We start from the raw sequence: 17,669 nt of genomic DNA on the forward strand, positions 1-17,669 counted from the left end.
CACACGCACACGCCCTCGACCCTTCAAACCCTCTATTCCTTTTTTTGAATGCCAAATATCCCCTGGGCCCCCACAGACAGCGGCCCCGAAAGACAGGGGTCCTCACAGACAGCGGCAACACGGGCCCCCGCGTGGGGTTTCGGTGGCACATTCTTGTGTAAACATCACACCACACAACAAAACAAAAAAAACTTTACAGGCCCCCCAACTCAACTTGTTTACTGATTTCAACCAATCAGTGAGAATGGTTCTATTTATAGTATAACAAATAAAAAAAAAAAAGTTTGACTTCCTGCATTGACAGTTTTCGCCCCTTTTTTTTGTTCAGATTATTTGCATGTGAGCTGGTTCCTCAGTCGGCTCCTCGCCCGAAACAGGAACTGTCACAGCCGAGCGCCAGGCCTTAAGCTGCGCTGAATAAATATCCAGAAGTGTGCAGGGGAGGGCGGCAGGGGGGGGGGGCTGTGATTCCCAGTTCTTTCATTGTCTGCCCACTCTTCTGGAGTCTTATAATGTGATTAAAGTCAATTTATCATCAAAGGGACTCTCTGGGGAGCCTGACTCATGAACTAGGAGCGGGGGGGGGCGCCCAGCCAGCATCTCGTCTGACGGGGGGAGGGGGAGCGCTACCCACTCAACTGTTGGCTTTTTGGGGGGTTTATGTGTGTTTGATATCCGCGATATCCGCCATTCCACTGTCATTAGAGAGGTGGGAGAGAGAGGCGTGCTCGGAGAGGGACTTCTGATCAATCGCTTTCTGCTCTGTCTCTCTTTTTATCTCTCTCTCTGTCTCCCTCGCTCTCTTTTTGTCTGTCTGTCTGTCTGTCTGTCTCTCTCTCTCTCGTATCCGTCTCGCTCTCTCACCCTCCCATTCCTTCTGTCTCCGTCTCTCTGTGTGTCTCTCTTAATTCCTGGTCTCTCTCTCTCTGTCTGTCTCTCTCTTACTCTCTGATCTCTCCCCCCCCCCCGTAGGTGGTGTACTTCACAGAGATGCATAAGATCTTCAGCGAGCTGACGGATCAGATCGACCAGGGCGCGCTGACAGACGGCGAGAGGGAGCGGGAGAACGAGGCCAAGCTGGCCGAGCTGCGGGCCCTCTCCATCGTCGCCGACGACTGAGGTGGTGGTGGTGGAGGTGGGCTGTCTGGCTCGAGGACCAACCGACACAATCCGACCACCGGATTTATACCGTTACTCCGTTCCCCCGTTGAAACCCCCAAAAGCCATCCGCCCCGCGGCCATGTTGTCGATAAGTTTTAATATAATAACTTCTTTCAGAGCTCATAACTCCTAAACTTCTCCGCAGCGTTTTGTTTCAGCGGCATAGAGGAGAGAAGACGTATATTTTTGTATGTGAGTCTGACTAGCGGCACAGCGTTGAACGAGGTGCTGGATCAGGGAGAGATCGATGCGTCTTTAGGGGCAGAATGATTGTAGTAATTTAACGCTTCATTTTTCTTATTATTTGTAAGAGTTGGTGGGGGGTAATCCCTTGTTAGCATGGTGCCATGTTGAATTATGTTTTTTATTTTTTTTGTCATAACGTTTAAACCAAGTAACAACAACATGGGCCCACATTTCACCTGACTGGCAAGGGCCTTTATATAGTCAAGTGCATCGTGCCTGAACCGCGAAGTGGAACCTGTTCTGAACAGGAGAGACACGTCTCAAAGCCGAGACTGTGGCTCCCTCTAGTGGTCAAACCTGGAATGTAGCGCCACTCAGCCTCAGCTGTTCTTTCTTTGTTCCATTGTTTGGCGTCTACCGGTCCTCTAATTTTAAAGGGAGGCTGATTTTCTAAGTTGTACAATTCAGTAAAATCTTAATCCTTTTTTGGACCAACCGTTTTTCTCTACACTCTTGTCGGGATGTTCAAAAGTGGACCGCTATTCAAGGATAATCAGTGGAAGGAAGATTGTAAAATGACCTAATCTCATGAAGGACATTGCCTTGAAAAATGTCCTTGTGTTTGGTTAAAATTGACTAGTTTAGCTTTTTTTACTTGTTTTGGTGTTTGATTTGTAATGTGAGTGAACATTTTAAAATCAGAATAGGATTTATTGCGAATGGATTAATGCCAGGAAAATTGTAACACTAATATCAAAAATTCTCATGTATGTACAATCAGCGTTGAAATAAATGGACTCATATGATCTGTCATTCTTTAAGCATTTAAAAATGGGTACACATGTCTTGAACAACAAATTACCTTCACTTGTAGGTCATTTGTTAAATTAAAAGCACATCAGTAACAAACTCTCAATACTAATTAACTTTCTTTCGTCTTTTGTTGGGATTAGCTACCTACTGGCTAAACTCTTTACACACTTAATGTTTGATGCCATAGCCGTGTTACAAGAAATAGTCTATCCTATAGGAGTATTCCCCTTATTTACCTTCGGTTCTCAATAAATGACTTTGTTAAGTAATATTTAAACTACCCCAAAATATTAACCAAGGCCTTCAAGGTAATTTATGACTGCAAATGTGGAAAACCAGAAAAACCTCATCTCTACGTGACGGAAGGTGCTGGACCAGGTCTCACTGGAAAAGACCTTCTGCGTTCAGAGCTTCTAATAAACCACTCCGTTCCTCTGCTGCTATTCTCCTCCCTCCAATCAGAGGCCAGGCCGCGGGGTCGGGGGGGGGGGGCAGAGCTCCGTAGGGAGGAGGAGCTACACGGGCGTGGTGCCGTATATCCTTGTGATCTGCTCCTGGAAGACCCGGCGGAGATCCACACGCCGGCTCTTCAGCGTGGGCGTCAGGAGACCGTTGGCCACGCTGAACATCTCGGGGTGCAAGTACAGAGCCTTCACCTGGAGGAGACAGAGGGACAACAACAGAGGGACAGAGAGGGAGGGAGAGACACGCAGGGAGAGACACGTGGGGAGAGAGGGACAGACCAGAGAGAGACGTGACACGCAGAGGGGCCAGATGGACAAACAAACGGATATGAAGAGAGAGGGAGACACAACAGAGGGTCAGACACGAAGAGAGAGGGACAGAGAAACATAAAACGAACAAGTCCCTGGCTGAAGTTTGGGGTCTTAGCAGCTTTTAAATGAGGGCGAGTTCCTCACCTGCTCAAAGGACTTGAGGCCTCCTGCCTTCCCCACAGCTGTCATGTCCTCCAGCACAGCCTTCTGCACATCCTGTGGAAACAGCCTTTAAGTCCACTTTAATACCTGCTGTGAGGTTTAAATCAAGATCATATTTTTAAGATGCTTACAACTGTAAACCCCTGATCTTAACCTAGTGTTTCCCTAATCTCAACTTGAACACTATTGACTTAATGAAGATCCTACCCTAATGTTAATGTAATCTTAAGACATTGTCATCTAAGCTAATAAGCTAAATATATTCAAGGGTAAGGATAAGGATCTTAAATTCGTAAGTGAAAAATGACGCACTGGGTTCTGGCACAGCTCCTCATACGAGCCCACGAAGCCTCGCTCCTTGGTCCAATCGGTGAACACCTCCGGGTCGGGGACGGCGATGCCTATGAGATGGGACTGGGGAGAGAGGAGCAGGGTCACGTTTACATCCGAGGAGGTAAACGTGTACTCTGTGTTCCCTCTGCGTGGGGCCGCCGGTCTGAGGTACCTGCAGGCTGTCGCCGTGGACGAAGACCTGCAGCACCACAACGCAGCGCATGTACACGTTCTCGATCTTCTCCGGGGCGATGTACTCGCCCTGGGACAGCTTGAAGATGTGCTTTTTCCGGTCGACGATCCGGAGCGTCCCGTTCTGCCCAACGGAGACAGAGGTCAGGTTCAGATCAGAGGCGCACACGGCCCTTCAATAAAAACACTACTCATCCCCATGGGGGGGATGAATAGTGACCACGGCAACGGGTCATGAATAGTGACCCGTTGCCACCACGGCAACGGGTCACTATTCATCACAATTCGGTCACCCAGAGACTCCTACTTTACATTCCAAAGGTAAGTATCCTCTCATCTTACTGGGAGCCACTGGCCCACGTCCCCGCTGTGAAGCCAGCCCTCAGGGTCCAGCGCCTCCTGGGTCCTCTCGGGGTCCTTCAGGTAGCCCCTGAACACGCTGGGGCCCCGGATACAGATCTGGGGGGAGGGCCGGGGTTAGTGAGGGAGGCTGTGTGAGAGTGAAAGTGAAAGTGTGTGAGTGAGAGAGGGTGAGATTGTGTGCGAGTGTGATTCTGTGTGAGAGGGAGAGTGGGTGAGTGCCAACAGGGTGATCATCAGAGTCACTCGTGTGTCATCCTCTCTCCTCACCTCTCCCTCGCCGTTCTTGGCGAAGTAATTCATCTCCGGGATATCAACCAGCTTCACCATCGCACACGGCAGAGGAGCTCCGACGTGACCTGACATACACAGAAACACAAACCAAATCCTGTTTGTTATTTATCCACACAATTTGTGCATCACTGCAAAAAAATGTTCTTTAGTGCATGGTGGGAATGAGAATCTGCTCAACGCCGTCAGGTTTTGCTCCAATAGTCCTGGTTCGGGCCTTTGGTGTTCAACCACGCCACCGTGAGAGCATCCGCTTCCTACATCCCTCCCTCCAACCTTCCTCCGTCCTCTAGCCCTCACCTGCGCTCCAGTCTCCCGGCATTGAGAAGGTGCAGCCGGCGGTGCACTCTGTCTGGCCGTAGCCTTCGAAGATCAGGCAGCCCAGGACGGCCCGCAGGAAGGAGAGCACCGTGGGCGAGATGGGCGCCGACGCCGTCAGGATGAACCGCAGGTTCCCGCCCAAACCGGCCTGGAACGCAGAGAGGAAAACCCACGGGTCAGAGATGTGCGGGCGTGGCACGCTGTGACGGTCACCCAGGAGCATGCGGGCGCTGGGTCTCTTGTCCAAGGACCTACAGAGAAGCTGGGGACATCAGGGTCTACTCCCTGCCGGACCCCCTGGGGTCCATCACTGTCTCCGGGGGTCCATACGCGAGCTGGACCCTGGAGGCGGACCCAGGAGGGAGAGACCCAGCCCCCCTACAGCCTCCTGGAGGAAGAGACCCTGAAGGAAGAGACCCAGCCCCCCTACAGCCTCCTGGAGGAAGAGACCCCTAGAGACCGTGCCCCCCCACAGCCTCCTGGAGGGCCTGCCTCTCACCTGGATCCGGTTGAACACCAGCCTGTCCCAGAAGCTGTTGTTGCGCACCACGCCGCTGCTGAGCTCCGCCTGCTTCCTGCGGACCGCGTAGCGTAGCAGAGCCCGCCACAGCGGGGACGTCATGGAGCCCAGGATCTGCAGGAGGGGCATGAGAAGGAGAACACAACCAGTCAAGGGTTTACACTTTTCTCTTCCAGACCCCTTTTGCTATGCAGCTTTCTACGCCACGTGGTGTGCTTCATTAAATGTTTTAAAAGGCATTATTTCACTTCAGTCTACAAGAAATGACAGGGCCGTAGACAGGGTTTGAAAAATAGGGAGGTTGTGTATGTGTGTGTGTCTTGGTGGGGGTGGGGTTTGTGCTCGGCTCGCAACAACAAGTGACAACTGAATTAAGCACTTACTCATCTCTGAGAAGTTCTCAACTGCTGATTTTCTATGACAGTTTATCTTATTTAGGTTCGATCATTTTTTAGAATCACTAGAAGAATGCCAGAGGCCCAGAGCCGGTTGACCTCAGAGCTGGCAACAGGAATGCAGTGGGTCATGAGTTGTTTGCTCGTTGGTTCTAGTACATTGCTCATCAGGGGGTGAAGGCCGTTGATGTGGCATTGGGGGCGGGGCCTTGGGGATGACCTCAAGTGATTTGCCATCAGGGGGTGAAGGCTGTTGATGTGCCCTTGTGGGCGGGGCCAGGCGGCGTCCTCACCTTGTCGTAGATGCGGTTGAGGAGGCGCGGCACGACGGGGAAGAGAGTGGGCTTCAGGGTCTTGATGTCGTCCATGAGGAGGGAGATGTCCCCCTGGTAGAAGCCCACCCGGGCCCCGTGGCAGAACATGGAGAGCTGACACACACACACACACACACACACACACACACACACACACACACACACACACACACACACACACACACACACACACACACACACACACACACACACACACACACACACACACACACACACACACACACAGAGTCAGGGGGGAGGTGGTTGGGATGCATAGGGATGGAAGGCGGGAGGAGGGAGGAATACCTGGATCATCCTCTCAAACATGTGTGCTAGTGGCAGGTAGGAGATGGACACGTCCTCCTGGCCAATCACAAATGAGCCCTGAGTCACGAGAGAGAAAGAAGGAAGGACAGACAGGGACCATGATTAAAGATAATACCGCCACAGCCAACAGTCAAACAACGTGTAGCAGCACCTGCCACACAACCAGCGTTTGAAACAGCAGTTCATAGACGCGGAACTCTTAACGTAGCAGCAATTAGATCCCAAAAGTATCTCAGCTACTAGGGACAATCAAACAACCAATTAATCCCTCCATTACCCACACAGAGAAAGAGACGGAGAGAGAGAGAGAGAGAGAGAGAGAGAGAGAGGGTGGTGGTGGTGGTGGTGGTGGGGGGGGCAGCGGCGCTCTGGGGCTGTTGTCAATTAGAGGAGGAGGCGGATGTGTGCAGACAGACCTCCAGGATCTTAATGACAGAGGACGTGTTGGAGGCGATGTTGCCGTGGGTGATCATGGCTCCCTTGGGCTTCCCTGGGTAAATAAACAACAGATTATTACTGCGGTGGCCCCAGGCCCCCAGCAGCAGGGGGGGGGGGGGTACTGCAGCGTTTAGGATGTTTATGGGGGGGGGGGGGGGGGGTACCTGTGGTTCCACTGGTGAAGCAGACCACAGCCAGGTCCTCAGGCTTTGGAGGCTGGGACAGACCGACAGACAGGGAGAGAGACGGACAGAGAGACGGACAGAGAGACGGAGAGACAGAACATGAGCATGAACTTGATTAATATCTAAAAAATATTTGAAATAAATATGATTTTGTCTATAATCTAATCATCTTTAAATATTTGTGCCAGCCGATTGCCTACAAATCCACTCACAATCGGATCCTGCAGGTTCTGTCTTCCCAGTTCCTGAGAAGAGGAGGAGAAGAAGAGTAACCAACTCATTGTTCTAGAGACTCATCGACGGACCTCCAGCTAAGGGTCTCCCCTGCCCCGGGACCCACCATGATCTGGGTCAGCTGCAGGATCTCCACGCCGCACCGCTGCCCCCTCTCCACCAGGGCGGCGCTGGCGTCACTGAACAGCACCAGGCAGGACAGGCTGGGCGTGGCGCCCTGCTCCTTGTTCTCCAGCAGGGCGGCGGCCTTCTCCTCACGGTCGCAGATCACCAGCGAGATCTCCGCTTTCATAGGTACGTCACTTCATCAACTCAATGTATATTGTAACTACACGCGTGACTAAACATGTAACATTACATTCAGCAGACACTTTTATCCAAAGCGACTTACAATAAGCAGATTTGTCAGAGGGAAGAGAAACAACAATATATGGCTGTCGGTACAGTATGGATGTTCCTAGCACCAAGTACCAAGCACTAATAATCGCTAACCCATTCCCCGTATAAAACAATGATAGCTATGATAAAATGCTACACAATGCTAAGTACTATCTTTTAAGTGGCAGGACATACAACATACAATAAGTGCCATGACGTACGACATACAATAAGTGCATAAGAGAGGGGTGTGGGGAAAGGGAGGAGTCTATGCAGAGTCTAGGTGACATGTAAAAACGCATGTAATAGGTACATTATACTGTTCTTCTATTTTCCTTAAGAGAGGTCTCACCCAGATTGAGGATATGCACCATGGCCTCCACCCCCAGGGTTTCGTACAGAGGCACCACGGCCATGGAGTACGTATAGCAGGCCAGCTCTGAGATGGTCCACTGTGGCCACCAGGGGGAGACAAAGCAGCAGTATTACTCTGTCAAAGGACCGTCTATATTATTATGGAATGGACCCTTTCCCAGAGTCATTATTAACGAACAAACACAGGTCGAACATTAGGATATTCACAGATAATCACAAAAAGAAAGCATTTGTCTTAAAGTTAGCGGACATATTAAAGGGTTACATATTGCTGGCGTTATTGTTATTCAAAACAAATGTGTTCGCTGAAAAACAATTATACAATTCCCGGTGATTAAGGTGTTGCTGCCACCTAGTGGTCAGACTGTAACTTCAGATCCGCTTCCAGAGTTCACTAGAGTTCAAGACTAAACACGTCAGGCTTTGACGCAAGCAGCTCCGATGATCAATAGTGCCTAATACCAGAGAGTATATCAATAGTGTGTAAACCAGAGAGTACATCAATAGAGCGTAATACCGGAGAGTATATAGATATTTCCTTTCAAAAATAAAACTTCTTCAACACAAGCTGTTGTTGTTGTTGTTCCTTCTCTTTAAGCTGGAGGATAAACCCTGATTAGAATTTATGATTCAAGAAAGGAAAAGGCTTTGATTGTGATTTGGACCACATACTGATTGGCACCATATTGAGGTTTTATGTGAGAAAGAAAAACACCTGTTATGCTGCAAGTAAATATGAATTGATGATGAAAACAGGAGTTGACAGTTGCTCCTACCTCTGGTCGGTTCTGGGCGAATATACCAACAAACTGCTGGGGGTTCGGCTGGCAGCCGCTGGCCAGCAGTCCAGAGCCCATCACCTGGGCCTGCTCAGCTACCTGAGCACACACACGCACACACGTCAACCACACACACACACGTCAACTACACATACAGTCGTTAACCACACACACACACACACACACACACACACACACACACACACACACACACACACACACACACACACACACACACACACACACACACACACACACACACACACACACACACACACACACACACACACACACACTTTCCTACCTCACTATAGGCTATCCACTCGTAGGGCTGGCCAGGTTTTCGGAAACCAAGACAGGGTCCGCCTCCTAATTGGAGAGGGGGCATGGTCAGGTGCTTCATCAAACAGAAGCAGCCGTTCGTTTGGATCCATGATTTTCCTTTTAGTATTTTATCTGTTGGCCGAGCTCATTCTTTATTTCGGTGATTCATTCATGCCTGGCTCCCACTCCGCGACTTTTGGCCCCATTCTGACGTCAACGACCTTCCAGACGCACGGCCCGGTCCCAGCAGAGTCTGGACCGGTCCTACCCTGAGGATGTCCTCCAGTGGGTGTCAGGATCATTTTGAACCGTTTACGGACCGTCTGGACCTTCAAGTAGAACGTCACCCACGAGGGAACCCGACCAACTTCAGGAACAAAACCAGAACTAGGATGGGGCGGAGAGCGGCTCCGATTAGCCAGTGCTGGCGGCTAGGCACTAGTTTATCAAGATGAGAACGTGGCTCAGTACAGCCATGGACCAAAGTACGTTATCTGCTTTACTTAATTAGTTGAAGTCAAGGACACCACTTCACTTGGACGAGATGTGTTAGCCTGCTATCAGGGCCCAGGGTAATCACTCTCGTCTGGGGCTGCTCTCTCTCTCTATCTCTCTTCCCCTCCCTCTATCTCTCTCTCTCTCTCTCTCTCTCTCTCTCTCTCTCTCTCTCTCTCTCTCTCTCTCTCTCTCTCTCGTAGTCTTGACAACTGGAGAATCCTAACTCCTGATCTTCCTGCTGCAGAGATCCAGTGAAGCGAGCTGCCGGGAGACACGGCGTCCTGCTCCGTGTTATCTTCCTCGCTGCCGTGGGAAGCAGCGCTCTGTAAAGACCCGCTGGCTGACAGGCCCCCGGAGGAGGGCGGCCGTCCTCCGGGGGCCTGTGTCGGGATCTAAGAGTCGGAGCTCGGTACAAGTTTAGAAACTACGTCCACGCAGCGAACATGAACACTACAGGTGGCTCCTCAACCACCTGGACTACCAGTGGGGGGGGGGGGGGGGGGGCAGGAGACGCCCCGGGCCTCACCAGAGACGCGAAGGCCCCTCTGGAACATGTCGTAGGCCGTCCGCGTGTCCTGGTAGTAAAACTCCAGCAGCACGTCGTCCGGCAGCAGGGCAGAGCGCCGGCAGCTCGGCTCTCCTCCCTGAGAGACACAGACCACGTCTGAGACACCGGCCCCGGGCCACACGACACAAAACACCCCGCTCTACTCCCTCGGCTGGACGTCGGGTATCTCCATGCCTATGAGCAAGCAAAGGTCGATCATCGACGTCGCAACTCTTCTCTGTTTTTGCAGCGCAGTGGTGTAACGAGCTCCCTGCCGACGTCAGGACCGCAGAGTCGCTCACCAGCTACGGCAAAAGACTCACGTCTCACCTGTTCAGAGTTCACCTAGACTCTGCACACGCTACCGCCTCTCCCCCCCCCCCCCACCAACACCCCTCTTACGCACATATTGTATGTTGTACGTCTTTGCACTTAGAAATAGCACTTAGCACTTTGTAGCATCCTATCCTAGCTATCGTTGTTGTATACAGGGTATGGGTTAACCTAACAAGAGTTGAGTGTGTTTTGCACTTGTTTCTATAATTATCTTTGTACTGACAGCGATGTGTTGTTTCTCTTTCTTTTGACACATGTAGTTCTTGTACGTTGCTTTGGATAAAAGCAGCGACTGCTGAATGCCCTAAATACAAATGTAAACACGGGGCTGACAACGAGGGGGAGAAGGGGGGAGGGGGGGGTCACTCGCCTCCACGGCCACCGACTGGGCCTGCAGGTCGCAGGGCGGCCGGGTGGGGCGTGGCCGGGTGGCCAGCCAGTAGGCGGTGAGGGAGGCCAGGGCGCCCAGGCCCACCAGCGAGCAGGGCGACAGCGACGACAGGGAGAACGACGACAGCGGGAAGGAGGGGAGCAGACGCCAGACGTCCTCCCACTCCGCCTTGGCCCCGGGGCCGCCCGCCTGGACGGAGCGGAACCACTCCTGGAAATGCATCGCTGGGAGGGAGAGAGACCAGGAGAGACCAGCAGAGGCCCGGAGAGACAGGGCCGGACACAGCGGAGGAGGGAAGAAGAAGAAGAAAATATTAACATGAATTATGGAGGGGGAAAATAGGGGATGTAAATTCAAATGTAATTTAGCAACTGGATGGATAGAGGAATAAATGATTGAACAAACAAAAGAATCATTATATTTATTTTTCTGAACTTTTTTTATTTATTTCCTTTAATCAAGTGCAGTCATGCAATACGTCAAAACAAATCTTATTGATGTATGTGACATGTGATGGCAGGTGGGTTAACAGTCCATGGATATCATTCAACCTAACCATCATACAAGTAATCATACAAGGCAAGTACTTTATCTCAGGAATACAACATATATACTGCATACTACATTTGGTAAATAATAAAGTAATTTTCCTTATAAATACCTTATTGTATTCTGACAGTCTGGTGAAATACCACTACACTAAATGGACATGTTAGCTGCCAAGGGCAGATTAGAATATATTTTTAAGAATATAAGTCTTCCGTACGTGGAGGTATGGTGAGCTTGGTCAGAATGGTAATATGATATTTGGTATGCCTTAAAAACTGGTTTACCGGAAGTTAACATATCAAAACAATCGGCAACCATGTTTCTGAAGCATGCTGTATCAAAATCCACTGTCAAACGGACGTTTCCGAAGTGACGCGTGTACCGCTTTAAGGCCCAGTCTGCGTTGTAGAGAGGCCGCTGTTCAGAAAGGAGAACTTCAAATGTATTTCACTTTAAAATGTATATCTCTGCCGTCTTTCGCTTTATTGCTATGCATTTTACACCATAGTCCCACAGTCAACTGGTACATGTGTTTGCATCTTTTACCATCTCCGGCGCCGAATCTGTTTGAGTGTTGGCCTTTGGTCAAGTTGTGGTCACTGCACTTTATCTAAGTGGTCTGATGGGTTGCGATTTGAAAGTTGTTCATCATGTTTCATGCATATTGCACCTTCTTAGTGATAATGGCAGCCTGATGAAATGCTGAACTTCCAGGCCTTGTTATGGCAACATCTATGTGTTATTCTAGCCCATATTTTGATTCCCTTACACATTTTACGAGTTCTACAAGCCAATTTTTATAACATTTGAGGCCAAAAAGTCAGGTTAAAAATACTAATAAATACAATAGGGTTCCTAAATTGTTCGTAGGACCCCTTATAATACTAACGAATGCAATAGTGTTCCTACGTTTTTCGTCGGAACCCCTGTAATAATAATAAAAGGAATATATTACAAAAGAATAATTTTAAACGATGATGAATGAATGAAGTACGGATATATGGATGGATGAAGGGAAACAGACAACAGCCTGCTGGGATGCAATGCTGTGGGAGTCGTCTACATTGTACACTTCACAGACCGTCCAAAGTTGCAGAAAATTGCACACAAAGTCTCTTTTGTGCTGCAGGGTGAATGTGCCTCACAGGCCAGGACCGACGGGGAGCACTGATACCGCATCAGACCAGCGCATCTGACAACAGGCCTTCATGAACTCATCCTCGCCAAGGATCATGTGCAGTGCCGCTACACATGTCCCATTATATCTGACTTAATGTCACTGGAACAACATTTCATGCTACAACACATTCCCAAAAGAAGCGGTTTGCCCCTGCACCAAACGGCAGGAGCCCTTTGAGTTTGTTTCCACACGAAACAGCACAGTGCAGTGAAACCAGTTAGTTTACCCGTTAACCACCCGAATTAATCCAGCACACATCGCTAAAGAGCAAAGGAATCCCATCCAGCAACCCAGTGTTTCATTCTGTTAAAGCTCCTGTACGTAATGTGGGTCTACAGGCTGCAGGGAACAGAGGGAGACAGACACCAGGAAGTCATCAGAACAAACAACACAGTGTGTGTGTGTGTGTGTGTGTGTGTGTGTGTGTGTGTGTGTGTGTGTGTGTGTGTGTGTGTGTGTGTGTGTGTGTGTGTGTGTGTGTGTGTGTGTGTGTGTGTGTGTGTGTGTGTGTGTGTGTGTGTGTCTCTCTCTCTCTCTCTGGTCCCCAATTGTGTTACTGTCCGTCAGGATGGTAATTGTTTTTTAATTGCGGCGACTGTGTGATTGAAAACAGAGTGTTCTTACAAAGAAAATGCACATTCATCACAAAGCTAAACAAATCTAAATAAAAAAAAAGGGCTTAATGTGTATTTATTATTCTTACCATATGGCCCAAAGCTGGCACATAAATTATATCAACCCCCCCCTCTCTAAAGTCCTCGAACCCTCACCTACTTTTTCTGCAACCCCCCCCCCCCCCCCCCCCCTCCCTCACACAAACAGGAGCAGGGAATAAAGAGTGATGTCACCCTCCCCCAGCTCCCACCTCCACCTCCTCCTCCTCCTCCTCCTCCTCCTGCTGCTGCTGCTACTCCTGCTACTTCTCCACCTCCTGTGCCACTCTATTCCTGCTCCACCTTCGCTCTTCCCTTCCTCAACCCAGTGTTCTTGTACACATTCATCTTTAACCGCCTGCTTACGCCATAACCACAGCACAGCCGTGGGGCTTCTACTTTACAGATCACACTTTCTAATTTACAGATCCAACAGTTTCTACTTTACACCTGCTGAAATCACAAAGTTTTGTTTTTTACTTTACACCTCCTGAAAACTCAGTGGTTGGCTTTCTTCTCTCACTGGATGAAATCACCTCACTTTTTACTTAACACCTGCTGAAATCACATCATTATTTTTTCTACTTTACATCTGCAAAATCACAACACTTTCTACTTTACACCTGCAGAATCACAACACTTTATACTTTACACCTGCAGAATCACAACACTTTCTACTTTACATTCGCAGAATCACAACAATTTCTACTTTACATTTGCAGAATCACAAAACTTTCTAATTTACACCTGCAGAATAACAACACTTTATACTTTACACCTCCAGAATCACAACACTTTCTACTTTACACCTGCAGAATCACAACACTTTTTACTTGACCTGCTGGAATCACATAATTTGGTTTTCTACTTTAGATCCGCAGAATCACAACACTTTATACTTTACACCTGCAGAATCACAACAATTTCTACACCTGCTGCAGTCTCAGAGCTTTAGTTTCTAACGACATCCCAGCATGCTAGAATCCCGTTGAGGATGGAGATGTCAGGACTGTTTCTCGGGGGTAAATAAACAGACGCCAATGTGGGGCTCAGAGAGACGACCGCAGGATGATGAAGATGGTTCACACGGTGACAGCACCGCCCCACACTGTCCTCCCTGGCTCACATCCATTATGTCTATTGTCGAAGGCTGGACAAGGATCATTGTGTTGCTGCACATCCCTCACTCCGACAGAGACGAGACACAACAGGGGCACTCAGTCATCGGAGAATTAATGGCTTGAAACTAAGGAAGAAAAAAAAAAAACTAACTTTTATAGAACGAGCTTCCAAAGCAGTTTGAGGAGGCAACCCAAACACAAGCAGCAAAATGCTTGCGATGGGAAGTGATTGCAGAACAAGTTACTGCCGGTGGGAGACATTTGTTATTACAACCTACTTGACTACCTCCGTTGGTCCGAGAATCGACCAAACAATAACACTGCTCAGTCTGGTTCCGGGTGTAAATTTAGGTCGCAGGATGTAAAGGATTGTAAAGGACAAAAGGGGGACTGTTGTCCCTTCAGCTTGGGCCTTGGTACCAAAGGAGTGTGGGGAACTAGAGGAGATGACAGACAGTTATGAAACGACCTGGGGGCGGTTTGCACGTCCTGCTCATCCAGCCCCCGCTTCTCCTGACAAAACACTTCCAGAAGAATGAAACTATGACCTTCCTCCTGGACGGTTTCTGAACACTAAAAACAACCTTCGATCCAACGACAGAAGGACATGAAATGTGTCAATGTGGGACAACAAGGCAACGTGTCGCTGACAGATTCTCTCTGCCAGGACAAGCTAGAGCAAGGCAGCGCAAGATATCTGGATCGGAGCCTGGTAGATCCTGTTTGAACACAGAACTCAAACACTGCAGGCTTTCCTTCAGTAGCAGTCAGCAGAACTGAATGGACTGGTGGTGGGCGGTGAGGGTGGTGGTAGTGGTGGGGCAGTGGGGGGGGGGGGGGGGTTGGCAGTGGTGGGGGGGTGGGGGTGGTGGCAGTGGGCAGTGAAGGGGAAGGGGGGGTGTGCATGAGAGGAACACAGAGGGACACGTGAGGTTGCTGAGGGAGCGGGGCATGAATGAGCAAAGGAGGGAGACAATGAAGGCACATGAAAAGTGTTCTCTGGTAGAGCGCTGTGGCCTGAATGTAAGGCTAAACCACGCGAACGTGCCTCTCAGAACAGTCTCTTTAAAAGTTACATGACAGGCAATCTTCTGAACGGATAAAAACGTTTGTCATGGCAAAGCCTACTGCCTGGCATACAGAGTCTCCAGGCTTCAGAGACCCTGGAGCGACTCGGGAGGCTTCCAACTGCGCTGCTAGTCGAGTCTCCGTTCCGAGGAACCACATTCCATCTACTGTCTGTGACTACCTGGTTCTAACACGCCTGCATCTATGCACCACCCATCTGCCCAAACCCCATCCAGACTAAAATACAAGCAGGAACAACGATAACGGCATTTTTAAATGGATGCAGCCCTATTCGTCTCATGTTTGGACAGGGTCTGGGTCACTTCATCTTTAACTTTGCATACTTATGCTAGACTGGCGCAAATCCATGGTTTCCGAACGCAGCAATAATCTATGGTACGCCTGGCGCACAGAGGGACAGGAAATAAGTACAGTAGGCCTACTTAACTCCCTCACCACTGAAGTTCATGGGCATGCATCAACAATAACATGCATCTAACTCACGATGTGCATTATTATACTTTTGCATAAACCGATTATCATCTTGAGATCCTTTTTAAGTAGAATTGTTGTATCACTATAAAAACAACACTGGTGACGTGAATACAGTGCAGACAAATGCACAAAGTCCACTCAACAGGATGCATTCAAATAAGAACTCGGCTTCTTTCTCCCCGAACCTAAACGCAGCTTGGAGTCTCCCGAGACTGCTACAGTAGCACAGTAGAGCTCATTTTCCAAACCACTGGTTTGAGTGATTTGCTGTCTAAAGTTTGTTTGTGGACTTTCCGTTGCAGCCTCAGTCCAACACTTACTTCTGAACCTCATCCAAATCTTTATATGAAAGCCTTACATTGTATGAAAACAGCGGAACTTACCTGAATGGGATCTAGGTCAAATTCTTTTTTTTCTTCGATCGCGCTCCTAAATTGAAAGCTCCATCGAACCTCCGCCCGACACCACGTGACAAGGCTCCGCTCTGCAGAACAGACGGCTCCACTTCGGCCTGACGTCACTGGTGCTGAGGAGCCGGGGGAGGAGTGTTCAGCACATTGATTAAAAAAATGTGTTTTTAGAAGATATGTAGTTAGGCTATATTGCCAATTCACAATTGTTGTTCCCAGAAATCAGATGAGACATTCGAATGTTTTCGTTGTGGATTAGGTAGGCCTCTTGGCATATTGTGTATGGTTACTTTGTATAGGGGCTTAAAGAGGGAATGATCTTCCGATGTTGTGCGTGGTCTATCAAGGCCCCCCGCCCGTCTGATCAGTGAATGATGTCCAGACAGGTGCTGAGCGCTCTACTTGACGGAGAGGCCAAACAATGAGAGCTGCGATGCATTCTCTGTCAACCTCATAACTGTCTGGGACAGTGTCTTTATAACTTTTGGTGCTACAAATGGTTTCAGAGAAGAGGGCTGGTTCGATGCCAGATAGCCGTGGTGATGATTGTTTCCACGGGTCAGCCCAGATAAATTGGAGACTGAAGCAACAAACCAAACAGCAAGATAGATTTGCATCCTATTCTGGAAAGGTATGTGTGGGAACTTCAGATCACCACTGTGGAAAAAGCAGGCCTAAAAACCCTCAGGTACATCCATCAAGAAACCTGCTAATATTATCCTGCTGAAGATATCATCGCAGATTATAACATAAATTGTGAAACATTCGCCTTGCCTGATAGGCCGTCCACATGGTAATAGGTAAATTAAGAGAAGTTCAATAATTGATGGTGGATATGTGGCTCATTAACAGATAAAAAAAAACGTAGGAGTCTATAGACTCCTAAGGCTCTGTCTCTGTTTAATAACCTTAAAAGCCCCGTGATAAAATTATATATAGGCTATCTATACTTATCTTTAACTAACTGTGAATCGAAAATTGTAATGTTATTTTCTGTCGAAGGAGTAATCTGTTAGTTTCTAATCGTTTAGTTTGAAATTGTTTCGGAGCTTCTAACAAGAGCAGCTACTTACAAGGTTTTCATAACCAGAATCCTTAAATTGGCTTAGGAGAAGAAAAAAAAAAAGGTTTTCATGAAAAGGAGGATTCAGGAAAAAACACTTGAGATTGGCTCTGAGTATACAATATAATCCTTCTTTGGGTTCCAGAGGGAAGAGAGGCGAGCGTGACATAGGATCAGGCATGCCGCAGGGCCTCATTGGCCAGGGATAACAATTCACACCTGAATTACAAGTCGTTCTCACTGGCCTCCCTCCCTGTTCCGCACTGATAGCATTATGGCTCAGCCCACACAGCATGGGGTCCAAGGAGGTCGTCCCCTTGAACATCTTTTTTTTTTAATCATTTCTAAATGGCCCGCTGCTAGGGCCCTCCTAAAGACCGTCACTAGGGTCCTCCTAAAGATGGCCCATTACTAGGGACCTCCTAAAGACCGTCACTAGGGTCCTCCTAAAGATGGCCCATTAAGGGACCTCCTAAAGACCGTCGCTAGAGTCC

General features: G+C 48.8%; 1 protein-coding gene across 2 annotated transcripts; it reads right to left on the minus strand.

Moving 5' to 3' along the window:
* Positions 1-1,545: 1,545 nt before the first annotated feature.
* Positions 1,546-16,229, minus strand: acsl2 (acyl-CoA synthetase long chain family member 2). Of its 2 annotated transcripts, none has more exons than XM_060054877.1 (20): positions 16,086-16,229; positions 10,616-10,860; positions 9,889-10,006; positions 8,845-8,909; positions 8,538-8,639; positions 7,739-7,838; positions 7,115-7,293; positions 6,987-7,019; positions 6,754-6,805; positions 6,568-6,641; positions 6,131-6,208; positions 5,804-5,938; positions 5,095-5,229; positions 4,575-4,743; positions 4,254-4,342; positions 3,966-4,082; positions 3,604-3,747; positions 3,411-3,512; positions 3,081-3,152; positions 1,546-2,816 (listed from the first exon to the last, which is right to left on the minus strand). In XM_060054877.1, exons 2-20 carry the CDS (start codon positions 10,856-10,858, stop codon positions 2,676-2,678), a joined length of 2,148 nt encoding a protein of 715 aa, XP_059910860.1. In that variant the 5' UTR covers positions 10,859-10,860; positions 16,086-16,229; the 3' UTR covers positions 1,546-2,675. The 2 variants fall into 2 exon arrangements, with proteins under 2 accessions (XP_059910860.1, XP_059910861.1); XM_060054878.1 differs by having other exon boundaries at positions 9,889-10,002; positions 10,612-10,860; positions 16,086-16,223.
* Positions 16,230-17,669: the final 1,440 nt, after the last annotated feature.

The sequence above is a fragment of the Gadus macrocephalus genome, chromosome 6, assembly GCF_031168955.1.
Source record: "Gadus macrocephalus chromosome 6, ASM3116895v1".
NCBI classification, from domain to species: Eukaryota; Metazoa; Chordata; class Actinopteri; order Gadiformes; family Gadidae; genus Gadus; species Gadus macrocephalus.

Coding starts and splice junctions, on each gene's coding strand:
- acsl2 (XM_060054877.1), bottom strand. CDS start 10,858: ATGCATTTCCAGGAGTGGTTCCGCTCCGTCCAGGCGGGCGGCCCCGGG. Junction 7,294..7,738: donor GGTGCATATCCTCAATCTGG/GTGAGACCTCTC, acceptor TACCTATGAAAG/CGGAGATCTCGCTGGTGATC. Junction 4,083..4,253: donor CCAAGAACGGCGAGGGAGAG/GTGAGGAGAGAG, acceptor CCCTCCCCCCAG/ATCTGTATCCGGGGCCCCAG.